The 14,726-nt window shown below is 41.9% G+C and overlaps 1 protein-coding gene across 2 annotated transcripts in view; it reads left to right on the top strand.

Moving 5' to 3' along the window:
* PJA2 (praja ring finger ubiquitin ligase 2) overlaps positions 1-13,050 on the top strand; it is an 81,679-nt gene extending 68,629 nt beyond the window's left edge. For both annotated transcript variants that reach the window (XM_056139018.1, XM_056139017.1), the window contains 4 exons: positions 5,872-5,983; positions 10,496-10,610; positions 10,958-11,079; positions 12,538-13,050. In XM_056139018.1, the coding sequence (XP_055994993.1) occupies positions 5,872-5,983; positions 10,496-10,610; positions 10,958-11,079; positions 12,538-12,645 (457 nt within the window). In that variant the 3' untranslated portion in view covers positions 12,646-13,050. The remainder of the gene's footprint in view (positions 1-5,871; positions 5,984-10,495; positions 10,611-10,957; positions 11,080-12,537) is intronic.
* The last annotated feature ends 1,676 nt before the right edge of the window (positions 13,051-14,726 follow it).

Genomic DNA, 14,726 nt, shown 5'->3' with positions numbered 1-14,726 from the left:
GGCATGATTCAAAGAATCTGTCAATTTCCTCCAGGTTCTCCAGCTGTGTGAAGTTGTTTATAGTCACCCCTCACACGATATCTTTGATTTCTGAATGTACTTGTAACTTCTCCCTTTCATCTCCTATTTGATTTATTTAGCGCTCTCTCTCTCTCTCTCTCTCTCTCTCTCTCTCTCCCCCCCCCCCCACCCTCCTTGTGAGTTTAGCTAAAATTGGTCTATCTTGTTTATTCTTTTCAAGAACCAGCTTTTGGTTTCATTAATTCTTTACATTGCTTTCTTGGCTTCGATATTACTGATTTCTGCTCTGGTTTTTATTCTTTCCTCCACTCTACTAGTTTTGAGATTTAGTTATTCCTTCTCCAGGTATTTAAGGTGTGCGTTGTCTTATTGATTTGAGCTTTTTCTTTTCTTGTGTCGGTGTGTATTACTATGAATTTCCCCTCACTATAGTTTTTGCTGTGTCCCATAGATTCTGATACTTTGATTCTTCATTTTTATTAGTTTTAAGGAATCTTTATATTTCTTCCTCAATTTCCTCTTTAATCCAGTTGTTATTTTTGTTCAGTTTGCAGGTGTTGGAGTTTGTCCCCAACTTTTTTTTATGGTTATTTTTCTACACTCATGGAATTGTGGTCTGAAAGGTTATATGGTTTGATTTATATTTTTGTAAATTAATATATGTTTGAGTTATGCCCTAGTAGGTGATCTTTTTTGTTGATATACCACGTCAGTAAAAGGAAAGATAAAAATCATAGAATCATAATCAGTATAGAGAAAGCCTTCATCATGATTCAGCATCCATTCATGATTAAAAATTGTCAACATAGTAGGAGTGGGAGGAACCTTTCTTAAGATAATAATGATCATCTGCAACAAACAGCCAATATTCTCACTGTAAAAAAAAATGAAATGTTGCCTTAAACTATGGTGCCATGCCTCCCCAGGAGGGAAAGGGTGTTGCTCCCTTCCACCTTTTTCTCCCCTGGCAGCAAGGTAGCCGCCACCTCAGAGCTTATTGGAAAGCCAGGTATGAGCCGGCAGTGAAGGGGCAACTGCAGTCTCATGGGAAGGGGGACAGTACTTGCTCATCCTTCATGCCCTACTGAGGTCATGAGTTGCCCCCCATAAGCGGCTCTCTGGCACGGACATGGCGCCAGAGGCAAAAGGACTTAGTCCAGAGCCCAGCAGCTTGCAGAAAAAAAGTGAATGGTCCATGTGTTAAACTACGGCGCCATGCCTCCCCAGTAGGGAAAGGGTGTTGCTCTCTTCCGCCTTTTCCCCCCTGGCAGCAAGGTGGCTGCCACCTCAGCTTATAGGAAAGCCAGATACGAGCCGGTGGTGACGGGGCAACTGCAGTCTCATGGGAAGGGGGACGGTACCAGCACATCCTTCACGCCCTACTGAGGTCACGAGTTATCCCCCACGAGTGGCTCTCTGGCATGGCCATGGCTCCAGAGGCAAAAGGATTTAGTCCAGAGCCCAGCAGCTTTCAGAAGAAAAGTGAATGAACCATGCGTTAAACTACGGTGCCATGCCTCCCCAGGAGGGAAAGGGTGTTGCTCCCTTCCGCCTTTTTCCCCCCTGGCAGCAAGGTGGCCGCCACCTCAGAGCTTATAGGAAAACCAGGTACGAGCCGGTGGTGACAGGGCAACTGCAGTCTCATGGGAAGGGGGGCGGTACCAGCACATCCTTCACGCCCTACTGAGGTCACGAGTTATCCCCCATGAGCGGCTCTCTGGCACAGCCATAACACCAGCCACACAGAGACCAATCTCGTAATTATCTGGCTCTTTGCAGAAATCCAAAATCGTGGCTGCATGACATTATATGATTCTCATAACCAGCTATAGAAAACAAAATATTTCACGATGCCTTTTCAGCAATTCTGATTGTTCGGGGGGAAATTCTAAAACAATAATGGTGCATCTTTCATCGAAATAATGAATGTAATCAATGTAGAGAAGAGTTAAGTAGAAATCATCTGCCTCACAGGCATTTGGAGGGGTGGGAGAGGGGGTATACTGGGGTTCTTGATGGTGAAAAATGAGTACTGGTGAAGGGAAAGTTGTTTGATCATTGTATGACCGAGACTTAAACCTGCAAGCTTAGTAACTTTTCCCACAGTGATTCAATAAATATAAAAAGAAAAAAAATTAAAATAAAATTAAAAAAAGAAATGTTTCCTCTGATATCTGTGACAAGGCAATTATGTCCACTATGTCCACTTTTATTCAGTATAGTATTAGAAGTCAACAGTTGGCATTGGGCAAATAAAAAAAATCAAGCACTGTAGCACTGACATCCTGTTGTTCATCAATTTGCTCGAGTAGGCATCAATAACGACTCCATTGTGAGACTTGTTGTTACTGTTTTCAGCATATCCAGTACGTCACAGGTAGCTTGCCAGGCTTTACCGTACAGGCAGGATACTCTCAGTAGCTTGTCGGGCTTTCTGAGAGGGGCAGAGGAATTGAACCCGGGTCAGCCACATGCAAGGCAAATGCCCTGCCTGCTGTGCTATCGTTCCAGCCCAAAGAAATAAGGATCTAAATTGGCAAAGACTATGTTAGATTATCACTATTTGCAGGTGACATTGCAGATAAATAGAAGACACTGAAGAGTCCACTAAAAAGTTCCTAGTAACAGAAAACCAATAAAGTAGCTGGGTACAATGTCAACAAACAAAAATCTGTTACATTGCTATATGCAAATTGTGAACTAAAATAGAGATCAAAATGAATAGTGAATATCAAAGAGATTACATGCAGAAGTGTCCAGAAACATTAAACCTGAAAATCAATTCAACAAAAGATACAAGAGATCTATACTGTGAAGACTATAAATCATGTGAGAAAGAGAAAGAAGACCTTAGAAAATGAAAATATATATATATATTCAGGCTCATGGATCAGAAGATTTAATATTGTGAAAAATGACCATCCTACTTGAATTATTGCATAAATCTAATGCAGTTTATATCCAAGTTCTGATGACATCTTCCAAGAACCTAGATCAATCAACAATAAAGTTTGTGTGGAATCATAAAGTACCCTGAATAGCCAAAGCCATACTGAGAAATAGGAAATTCAAAGGGAACTCATTACTTTAACTGAAACTATTGTTGAATTATAGTGATCAACAGCATGGGGTTGGAAAAAGGATGGATTCTGACCAATGGTTTGGAATCAAGTATCCAAAAGACAGATCAGCAGATCTGTGGTCAGGTAGCTTTCGACTAAGGAGCTGGGCACACGAAATAAAAATAACCTCGTTAGCAAGTGTTGTGGGGAAAAATGGGTGATCATATACTAAAAAAAAGCAAAAAAAAAAATCTGGATACACCTTACACAAAAGTCAGTCAAACCGGAACAAAGTTCTTGAGATCAGCTCAGAATCTACAACACACATTGAGAAATATATTGGCAGAACACTTCAAGATTTCAACCTGAGTTGTTTGCAGCAATATGGTTCCATAATCAAAGGCAACAGAAACAAAATTAAACAGGTGGAACTACTTCAAATTAAAGGCTTCTGCATGACAGAAAAAATACGATTTAAGTGAAAGACATCCACTGAATTGGAGTGAATATTTGTACTTATTAGATCAAGGGTAAAAATCCAAGATACATAAAGAACTCAAGAGATCAAGAACAATAACAAACTACGAAATAACCACTTCTCTGAAGACAGGCAGATGGCCACTGGGCACATGGTAAAGTGCTCATCATCACGTATCATCAAGGAAATCCAAATCAGGAAAACACTGAGATTTCATACCAGTGAGAATAACACATATTAGAAAAACAACTCGGAGAGCCCGGCAAGCTACCGAGAGTATTCGATATGCCAGACACAGTAACAACAAAGTCTCCAATGGAGACGTTACTGGGCCTGCTCGAGCAAATCGACGATCAACGGGAGGGCCCTTACCTTGCCTTTTACCTAGAAAAACAAAAAACTGGAAACTGAGTTGGCAGGGATGTGGTGTAAAGGAACTTGGTGGGAATGTTGCCTGGTTCAACCCCGATAGAAACCAGTTTGAGAGATTTCGCCAAAGAAGAATAGAGCTGTCATATCACCCAGCAATTCCACTTACTTGGTATCACAAGTGTACCTGTGGCATACTTGGTATCACCTCCAGGACACAAAAACATTCATTCAAAAGGGCATAGCATGTCATTGCTGCACTGCTAGGATATGGAATCAGCGTGGGTGTCCAGCAGCAGATGAGCGGGTATTGAAGTTGTAGCGTATGTACACAGTGGAATCCATGCATCCACAAGGGACAGTGAAATCAAGAAGTTCACTGCAATTTGGATGAAACTGTTAAGAGAAGTTAATCAGAGGAAGAAGAGCCAAACAAGGCGATGAGACTTAATAGAATTCCAGTACAGGGGAATGCAAAGTTACATTTACCCTTGATTTTCAATCTAAGGAGGATAGGAAAGGAAAGAACCTAAGACTGGGCCTAAGACTGGGAGGATGTGAGGTGACGGGTAGGGGTGAGGACCCTCTGAGTGTGATTTGGAGGTGAGGTGTATGCATTTAACTGAACTGGAGAGCCAGCATCACTGAAGGTATCGGATCCAAATTCCACCAGGAGGGGAACCTGGAGACACTGGGGGGAATCTGAAATTGCTGATAGGACTGGTGTTGAAACATAAGCCTGAAACTCAATTCTGACTGACTTTGTATATCACAGTATTGTAATAAAAACAAATGGGGGAAAAAAATTAAAAAGTAATGAGGAAAAGAGTGAGGGAGGGAAATAGAAAAAAACATAAAATAATTGTAAAGCCCAAAGTCATAATACAAGGCAAGAAAAGAGATATTATTTTTGTCAAGATAGAATTAAACGCGATGATTCATTGACCATGTTAAAAGGCCTCCCTAAATTTTAGTGGGAAACTGAAAACAAGTCGAAGGAAAAACCAGAAGGGAAGATCAGAGGGGGAAATCCTGCTGTCTTGGTCACAGCTGCCAGTTACCCTGAGTTGGAGCTGGAAACATCCAGACATCATTTTTCTGCAAACTGGGCAATAGTGTGTAGCCTACTGGAAAAGGGGCAGAGTTGTGTTTACTCTTGATGCTTCACAGTTAACTCTCCTGTTAGATTTTCTTCTCCAACAAATTTTAATTAAAAATGTTTTCCCACTTTAAACACTGCATTACAAAGTTGTTGGTGATTATTTGTTTCAGGCATTCAGTATTCTAACCCCAAGCCCACCACCACTGTCACCTTCCCTCCACCATTGTCTCCATTTTCCCAGCCACCCTTCAAGCCTGTCCCCAAAGAGGTCCACGAGAGGTCCTCTGTATTGCTTGGTACCACTAAATGGCTAACAGAATGACCAAATTTGTGAGAATTGTTTTATCTCACCACAGGGACATTAAGTCCTTCTCTGAGAGTTTCTAAGCTGTTGTTTCAAGCTGAGACTTCTGTGTTAACGTTTTGTTAGTTTAATTGGTTGGCTGTACATTGCATTCCCATTCAATCTGGTATGCTTCTACTGGGCTGTCAGCATTATAGTTTGGACGTGTCACATGGCTGCATTCGTGGCCACGTGCTCCAGAAAATCGAAAATTCTTCACTTGGAATTCTGATCTGAGGCATGGTGGTGGCTGCTGGGGTGTGAGTGCGGCTGCCAGGACTTTGATCAGTCAGGAACTTTGACTCCCCAAGATCACCCAAGTTCTCCCAAGATCGCCTGGGAAGTCTCAGCCAAGATTTGTTATCCAGGAATTATCCCACAAAATTTAAATGAAAATACCTTAAGGCTTTCTGCTCAGAATCTATTTACTGGCATCAGTATGGAAATAGACTTGTCTCTGTCTGCGAAACTTACCAACTGTGTGTATCTTTTCCAGCCTCTTTGATGGCTTTGCGGATGGACTGGGAGTTGCTGAAGCAATTTCCTATGTGGATCCTCAGTTCCTGACATACATGGCCCTGGAAGAACGCTTGGCCCAGGCTATGGAGGTATTTCTGATGCTCAGAGTGCAGAATGATAAAAATTCAAGGTTTAAGGTTTATTTGGTCTTTATGTTTTAAAGGTAAAGTTTTCTATACGTTCAGTGGCAGCTTTTTTGAATCATCACTGTGGCCAGTTTGCCTGGATTGCACTGCTTTCCAGTTTTTATTGCAGAATGGAAAATGGTCTGCTTAAATCTAGAAAATACATTTCCCTCCCACTGAATTATGAATATATGAACCTGAAATGCAAGTATATTTATGACATGAAATTGAAGATCTCTGTGTATAGACAAATTATTTCTCTTATTTTGTTCCCATGACTTTTAAATGTTTTCCTGATGCATCATGCCATTAGGAAGCTTATTTTGCCACATCACAAGTATACGTCCATATATTTGGAACATTCAGTGCTTAGGTTTGATTTGCCTTTTTTATCTTAATATAACTGAAACAGAAAAACTTGCTCATAATTGTCTTCGCCTAAGGTGGGAAGTCCATTTTCATGTTTGAAATTTTTCACCACACTAGTAGATGTCTTCTTTAAACCATAGTTTCTAGAGGCTGGAGGGATAATACAGAGAATAAGAGCTTACCTTGCATATGGCCTACCCATGTTCGATCCCTGGTAACCTATGTGGCCTCTGAGCATTGCCAGGATTGACCCCTGAGTGCAGAGCCAGGAGTCAGCCCAGAGTATAGCAGGTGAGACCCAAACTCCCCACAAGCACCGACCTCCCCCCACACAGAGAAGCCACAGTTTCTAAATTGTTTCAGAGAAACTAATTTGGATGTTGGATGTCCAAAAGATGAGCAAACAAAAATGTTATCTGTGTTGGAGGTAATGTGGGAAAAAAGGGAATTCTCGTCCACTGCTATTAAGGAATGATGTCTAGTTCAATCTAGTGAAAAACAGTATGGAGAGTTCTCTGAAAAGTGATCATATGACCCAGCAATTGTACTTCTTAGCCCTTTACTCCCAGAACACAAAAACATTGCATAGGACATGCGCACCATTATTCATTGTAGCACTTATCACTGTGGCTAGAGTACAGAATCAACTGAGGTATCCAACAGCAGAGGAGTGCACATACACAGTAGAATACTATACAGTTGCCAGGAAGGATGAAGTCATGCAGTTTGCTACAATTTGGATGCAACTGGAGGATAATCATGTTGAATAAAGTCAGAAAAAGAAAAGTACCAGATGATCTCACTTCCCTGTGGTCTATAGAATAACAGGACAAGGGAATATGAGGTGTAGAAGGGGGGAAATCCTGAGATGGCCCTGTCCCTGGATCATAGAGCTGAGGACATGAAGGAAAGAAGCTGAAGTGGGGAAAACAAGAAGCTGACGGAAGGTAATGGACACATTTGGCGGTGTAAAGGTGTGGAATAACGTTATATCTGAACCATAGAACCAGCAAATCTGAAAGCATGAGGTCTGAAGTACCACCACCACACTTAACAATGTGCATGTCGAGGGAGAGAGGGGCACGGGGCCAGGAGAGTCCATCTGGGTTCCTTGGTGGAGAGAACATGGTGGTGAGTCTGATGTTGGAAATTGGGTGCTTGAAACTCAACTATGAACAACTGTAATCACAGTACCACGTATTTTAAAAGGTTAAGACTTTCAGGAACATTAGAGTATCATTTTTATCTCAAAATTTCCCGAGGTAAGTAAGTACAGTTGAGGTTGGTAGGTCTATGGTAGAGCACCATGGACAGGCCCACGTGCCCACATGCCACACTGGGTCATGTGTGTGTGTGATCTCCCATGGAGACTGTTGGTCTCAGCACTGCTGTTCAGCAGACACTGCTCTGTGAGGAGAGTCAGTGAGATGCTGCAGAACTGCCGAGGCTGTGCCCCACCGGGTCCCACAGGCAGGAGGTGCAGCAGATCCTCCCCCTGCAGAGCCTCCGCCGGGGCCTCAGTACACAAACAGCGTGACCATGATCAGGAGGAGAAATATGAAGTGGCCCAGATCCACTTTCACAAAGCTGATAGAAATAGTGACTGTGGGATGAGCCCTGCGTTGATGATGGAGCAGGCGGCCCTTTCGCTATCTGGCACCCATAGAGCTCTTTCCTGCATACCTGTGAACCGTCACCCAATGACAGTATGTCTGCCTAACAAAATACAGCTATTCCGCAGACCAAAGACTCTCTTCCTTTCCCCAGCATGAACAGATGAATAAACAGTTCCGAAAGGGGTTATATTCTGTGCTGGCTTTATAATTACAAATTATAAGTTCAGTCCGTCACTTGAGTGCTGTCTTTAATAATTAAATTACAGTAAAATTGACTGCTTTATTAAATTAAAATGGGAAGGAGGAAAAAGAAAATGCCATGCAGGCATAAATAAACACATATGTAACACGCATTAGATAATGTGCAAAACTATTAGTCTTGTTTCTGTAATTGGTCATACAAGCACAGAACTGTATCAGTACATAGGATTTCCTCCTATAACTCCTTCTGTCAGCTGGTGAAGATGCTTGCCTGGTTGGAGCGAGCCAAGCATACCTCAAAGAGTCTGTGTTCTGGATCATTCTGCCTTATTGACAATTGTTGTTTTCTGGTAACATGCTTAGATATATACTTCAAATGACATTATCATAGAACTTCAAGTAGAAAAAAGTCTGGTCTGTGGAGGATAAGCTACTACCCCTAATAATAGGAGACTTGGATATTCAAAAGAGTCAGATCTGAGTCCATCCTGATGTCCCCATTGTGAATTCAAAATTTTGTCTTTTATAATTTGAGAAATTGACAAGACTAAGAATCTCTCTCTTTGATTTGGGGTCACACATGGCAGTGCCCCAGGCTTACTCGTGACAGGGCTTGAGGGCCATATGGGTTCTGACCTCAGTTGGCCACGTGCAAGGCAAGCATCCTACCAGTTTTACCATCTCTCTGACCCAGAATTGATCTCTCTTTATTTTTAACAATTTATAGTTACCCTCTATGTCTTAATTTCAGAAGGGTTCTTTATAGGGTTATTTGAAAAGTTCTTGGTTCACATTCTGTGTTTTACTCTAGGAGTTTTTTGGCTGAGTTTGTCATCTTTGCTTTCTAAACTCACTTGGGCACTCAGAAAAATCCATCTCTTATTCCAGTTTTAACGTTGCTTCTGAAAGGTTAAGTGCAGCTCCCTTGGGCTCCTATGACATGCCTTAAATTGGCACTTCCCTGCAGCCATACATAGTGATAGTTTGGTTCATTGTGCCACTATAGACCAGAGGTGAAGGGTCCCTTTCCTATTAGCAAGTGCCTCAGCGCTAAATTCAAGTCAAAACACCCAACCAAATTACTCATCAAATACCATTTTTGCTTTTTTTAGGAACCATTTCTAAAACCAGTTTTCTCGTCAGTCTGGGCTCAATCTCTAGAGGAAAATGGTCCTTTGAATAGAGGATTTTAATATGAAGAATAACTATAACACTGGCTTAGAGTAATAAAGACAGGAATCTATGCCAGTAATTGTTTGGGCCAGTAGAAAATAAAGTGACTACAGAAGAATAAAGGAATTTCAGCTGTAAAGACATGTTTGATACTCTGAGTTAAAGCATTCCCATTCCTGTGCCCAGGCCAATGCCCCATTTGGCGGGCACAGGCGACTTGCAGAGGTGTTCGCCCTGGGCTGGCTCATCCTACTTGAGAGCTGCCTGTTGGAACTCAGCAAAGATCATCCCTCCAGTGATGAGAAGCTCTCCCAGCTGGTGATAGAAGTACTCTGCTATGGAGTCATCCCTTTCAGGGCCCAGGGACTGATGGAGCCAGTCCGCCTCGCCCACTCGCTGCAGGAGTGTCCTGCTGGAGTGCTCCATGCTGCAGAGGGAGCCCTCAGTAGGGCACCCTCGCCCATTGCTCTCAACCCTGCAGACACAGCACCCAGGAGGCAGAGTCCTTCCTTCACGTGGAATCTTCCCAGCATTCCAGACAAGGGGGAAGTACTTAAAAGGCCCAGACCTGGTTTGCAGTCATGAATGGCAGAGAGACAGTTACTTTACCCCTACTGCCCTTCTTTTCTTTCCACAGTGTCTGCACAAAGAGCCAAATGTGTTCAGTATTGTTGAGTTTGTCTGAGTTTCTTTAGCAGAATGCCCTGCTGGTACACGTGTGTCAGCAAAGGTGGAGAGATTCCCTTATCCAAGGGGTGGAAATGGTCGAGTGCCCAATGAGAGATGCATCAAGTTTTGTTATCCATGGAAAGCAATATATTATTCAGCTATAGAAAAAGATGAAGTTTGCTTTTTTGCTGTCACATCCATGAGAAAAGACGACCGTGTGATCTCACTCATACTTAGTGTGTGAAGAAACAAACACGGGAGGAGGCAGACCCACTGAGAGCAAAGCCTGATTCTGACAATAGGAGTTGGTTACCCAGGCCAGGGGTCAGGGACTGACAGGGCCTTGGACAGGGTTAGAGGGGTGTGACACTTTGCAATCCTAAAACACACACATAATTGGTGAACCATTGTTGCTGTTTGCTAATAAAGAACTGTGCCTTCTTTGCAGACCGCCCTGGCACACCTGGAGTCTCTCGCAGTGGACGTGGAGGTAGCCAACCCGCCAGCCAGCAAGGAGAGCATCGATGGGCTTCCCGAGACCCTGGTTCTTGAGGATCACACCGGTAAAGGCCCTATCCATCTCTAGTGTCAGGTCACCCACTGCCAGGTCATCTGGAAGAAAAAATATGAAAGGAAAGTTTTATTAAATAGCTCTAAACCACATCCTGACAAACTTTCACGTAGTGAAAGAATACTTTCTGTTTTCTAAGTGGTTGGCTGAGAAAGATATTTTTTAATCAGCTTTCCTACAGAAGCAGTGTTCAGTAGTTCAATTCAGATAGAAACGTCTTGCCATTTCAGGAGTCAGTGTTTGGTGCCTTTTGCCTTTTGGAGATAGCTCTGGGTCTGGCTGGTATCCAGCTTGGTCTTGGTGGGACATGGGTGGCAGTAACCTTGCTCATCGTTGCAGCGATTGGCCAGGAGCAGTGCTGCCCGATCTGCTGCAGTGAATACATCAAGGACGACATAGCCACGGAGCTGCCCTGTCACCACTTCTTCCACAAACCCTGCGTCTCCATTTGGCTCCAGAAGGTGAGCACCAGAGTGACTTCAGCTTCCGAGTAGATTCTAGGTTTCTCCTGTAAGGTAGCAGCATAGTGGCTTTTTCAGTTATTTAATTTAGCTGCGTGTTTATACTACTTCTAACACTAGTGTTCAAGGTAGTTCTCTTTTAATGTTTACAGTTAATTACAAGAGAATGTTTTCCTTCACTAACATTCCTGAAGAATTATATGGGCTCATAATGACACTTGGCATGTCCTAGGAAATTAAATTTTGGGAAATGAGTCAATATCGAAACATTTTATGGTTAAGACACTCATATCTCTGAAATGGAATTTCAAAAGCATCTCAAGCAAAGAAGCCTTTGGCACTCTGCAGAGGATGGTAGAATATGCAGGTACTCTGCTAATGTGAACATTGTCTCTGAAAATGTAAATAAGCAATATTTAGTGAACCACCAGGAATCTCTTAGTCTGCTTCTCTATATGCTATCATTAAAATTTGTTCAAAAACTTCTAGATATTTTTTTTTTTTTTTTTTTTTTTTTGCTTAAGAAGAACCTTTACTCCCATAATGTGGACTCCTTTCCTCCGTTCCAGCCCTTCTCTCCGTTGTCCTTTACAATGATGGGGATTCACATACGTGCTTCTGTGTGTGCTGTGGGGGTCACACCTAGGGCTGCAGAGAGACCCTACATTGCCAGGGTCTGTGCATGGTGCCTGCGGGCAGCACTAGGCATCACTCACACAGCTGCCTTGCAGTGACCAGCACACTGCCCAGGCTCCTGTGAACAGTTTGCCTAAAGGATAGAAATTCACAAATCACTGCCCGGCTGTTCCACTTAGTCATATGGTTCTTCTCTGCAGCCTTTCCCCTCCCTTTTCTCCTTCTTCCCTTTTCTTTCACTTTTGTCCCTTTTTGGGGGGAGTGAGGGCAGGGGGAGCTTTTGTTCCCTTTCTCCTCACAGATGATCCTTGTTCAGACTACTTAAAAATCTTTTTTGCAGCCTAAGTAGAAACACTTGCTGTTCCTGTGGGAATCTAATGCTTCTCTCATTCCGCCTGCCTTCAGCATCACGCCTCTGTACAGTACCTCTGATTCGCTGCACCCAGTATTATCGTCCCCTTTCCCGGCTGTAAGATTACTTGATTTAGGAAGGTTCACCTAAAATTACACTCTTTTGCCCTTAATATCCCATTTCTTTAAAATCCCAAGATATCCTCAGATTTAGAAAGGTTGCAGTATCTGACACCTGCTTTGTGTTGGCCAGTGCTGAGCGATTCCTGCATATTTTCGCACCCAGCCTGGCCGAGATGAGCGGGGTTCAGGCGGCTCCAGCCGGTGTGGTCGGTGTGTGGCGGTAGTGCCCACCTCCCTGTCGGACTGACACTTGGCTGTTTGAGAGGGGACAGCTTTGTAGTGACTAGGCCTTTCGTGGCAGGTAAGGTCTCCTGTTTGCTCTGAACTGTTGCTTTTGGCTCCCTGCAGTCAGGAACGTGCCCCGTGTGCCGCCGCCACTTCCCGCCCGTCGTCGTGGAAGCCCCTGCAGCTTCGCCAGCAGAGCCTGAGCGCGACGCCCCACCGTCCACCTCCTAAAGCAACACCGAGGGAGTCCCGACGCAGTGCATCAGCAGATCCGACCGACCGACATGCAGATGATTATATAGAAATATATTGGAATGCTCTGTGTAGTCTGTGCAGTGGTTTAGAAAGGGAATTGCCTTCTAAACTAAGCTTAGGTTGCAGGAAGTGCTAAACATTTTCCAGCTGAATGTTGAATCCTTAGTTGACTGTGTTCACATTTTAACTGTAAAGTCATGCTTATCTGTGAATTCTTCCAGAAGAAATAATCATCTATGTGGCATATAATATTGTTTTTGTCTGAGCATTGCCACTAAGTGATTATGATTAAGTTCTCCTATTTGCATCAAATGTGAAGACTGTGATCACAGCAGTGGTAAAATTTGGTTTCATTGGAAATAAAAAGATTTCTAAAACATGTTTTTCTGCATTGATTCCTTTACTTTTGCCACATTAAAACCTCTTGGTAACTAACACTGAGTGGTTTTTTTGGAAAGTGTCTACTTTCCCATCTTTGTTTAAAATTAGGAATTTTTACAAAGTCAAAGGCTAAAATTCTCACTAGAGCATTGCAAAATTTTAAGGTCTAAAATTGTAGATAGTAAAGTAAGTTATTTTCTTCAAGTGGTGGATGTACTTAAAGTTATATTAATAAAACATACAGCATCATTGCTATGGCTGGAGCTAGAGGTGAACCTAGTAATGCGTAAGGACTGTGTTTGGTGCTCAGTGCGCTGTGAAGTGATTTAGGCGACTGTAGGATAAAGTTATACTTGAAGGTCCAGAACACTTGAGGCATATTAGTTTAATAAATATTGGGTGATTTATACTGTCTGAGATAATTTTGGTCCTGATATATTTTGGGAAGTGTGAGGACATGCATAAATGCTTTAACACGTACTCTGTTATATTCTGAAGGAAATTATGAATACTTCAGAAAGCTAGAATATTAATTGTACTAACTTGTATAAAAAATGAAACTGATAAGACTGTTAATGGCCATTAATACCATTTTTAAAACCTACCTAAGCTATACCTAGATTATAATTCATTCTTTTAAAAGTATTTTGGAGTAAGGAGTGTTCCTATTAAATTCTTAGTATTTGTTGCTTTGTTGTACCATAATGTGTTTTGGTAATATCGTTTACCTGGAACTGAAATAAAAAAAATAGGTAGTTCAAGTTAAGCTGATTACACCACGGGTGAAGAAGGGAGTAGATAGGATGATTGCCTAGTGTGAATGGAACGAGTATGTGTATAATCCCTTTCTTATTTTCCTTTCTCTAAAAGAGATAAGGAGATTCTGACCTCAGATTTGCCTTCTGTACGAGTTCTTTTCACAAATGTCTACAATAAGGGAAACAACTTTCCTTATTCTTTTTTTATTGAAATGTGATCCTTTGGGTCATCTTGTGATTATAAGACCCCAAATTGCTATTGCATAGCTTTCCTTCTGTGTGATCGCACTGATAGTAGGCAAATATGTGCAAATCTGGAAATAATATTTAACTTCCATATATGACTTGAGATCAGCACCCGAGAATGATGAGCGTTAGAATACACATGAGCAAGTAAAACAGCAAAGCACTTGATGAGTTCACATCTACCCAAGTAGTACATTAATTATTTATTTAGTCTGAATATATAAAAAGAATACATGGCTTCCCCAAAGAAAAATTTTGTTTGTGTAATTTCTCTATATTTCATCAATTTTATCTGTTCATAAATGAATTTTTGCTGTTGGCTTAATACAACACTTGCATTCTAATTTTTGCATATATTGTAAATGTGTCTGGTATTTACAGCAAAAAAAAATACTGTGTAGCCTTTAATGGGTAAAAAGAATTGAACATTGCATGCATGTAATGTGGTGAATTTGTAATTTAGAGGTTCTTTGGGGCTTCTATGGCTTTGGAAATGCTGACATTCAGGCCTTAATACTGCATTAGCTAGCATGCTGCCCTGCTGATGTATATAGTCACTGTTGTAAAAACTGATCTTTGCTTGTTTTCTACTCTGATCTTTCCATACCATATTTCACTAATGATTTGTTAGTGTCAAGGATTCAAATCAGATTAAAATTACTTCTCATGTGT

Source organism: Sorex fumeus, unplaced genomic scaffold (assembly GCF_029834395.1).
Source record: "Sorex fumeus unplaced genomic scaffold, SorFum_2.1 ptg000131l, whole genome shotgun sequence".
NCBI classification, from domain to species: Eukaryota; Metazoa; Chordata; class Mammalia; order Eulipotyphla; family Soricidae; genus Sorex; species Sorex fumeus.
Note: the sequence above shows the minus strand (reverse complement) of the source record. Positions and strands in the feature narration are given on the sequence as shown.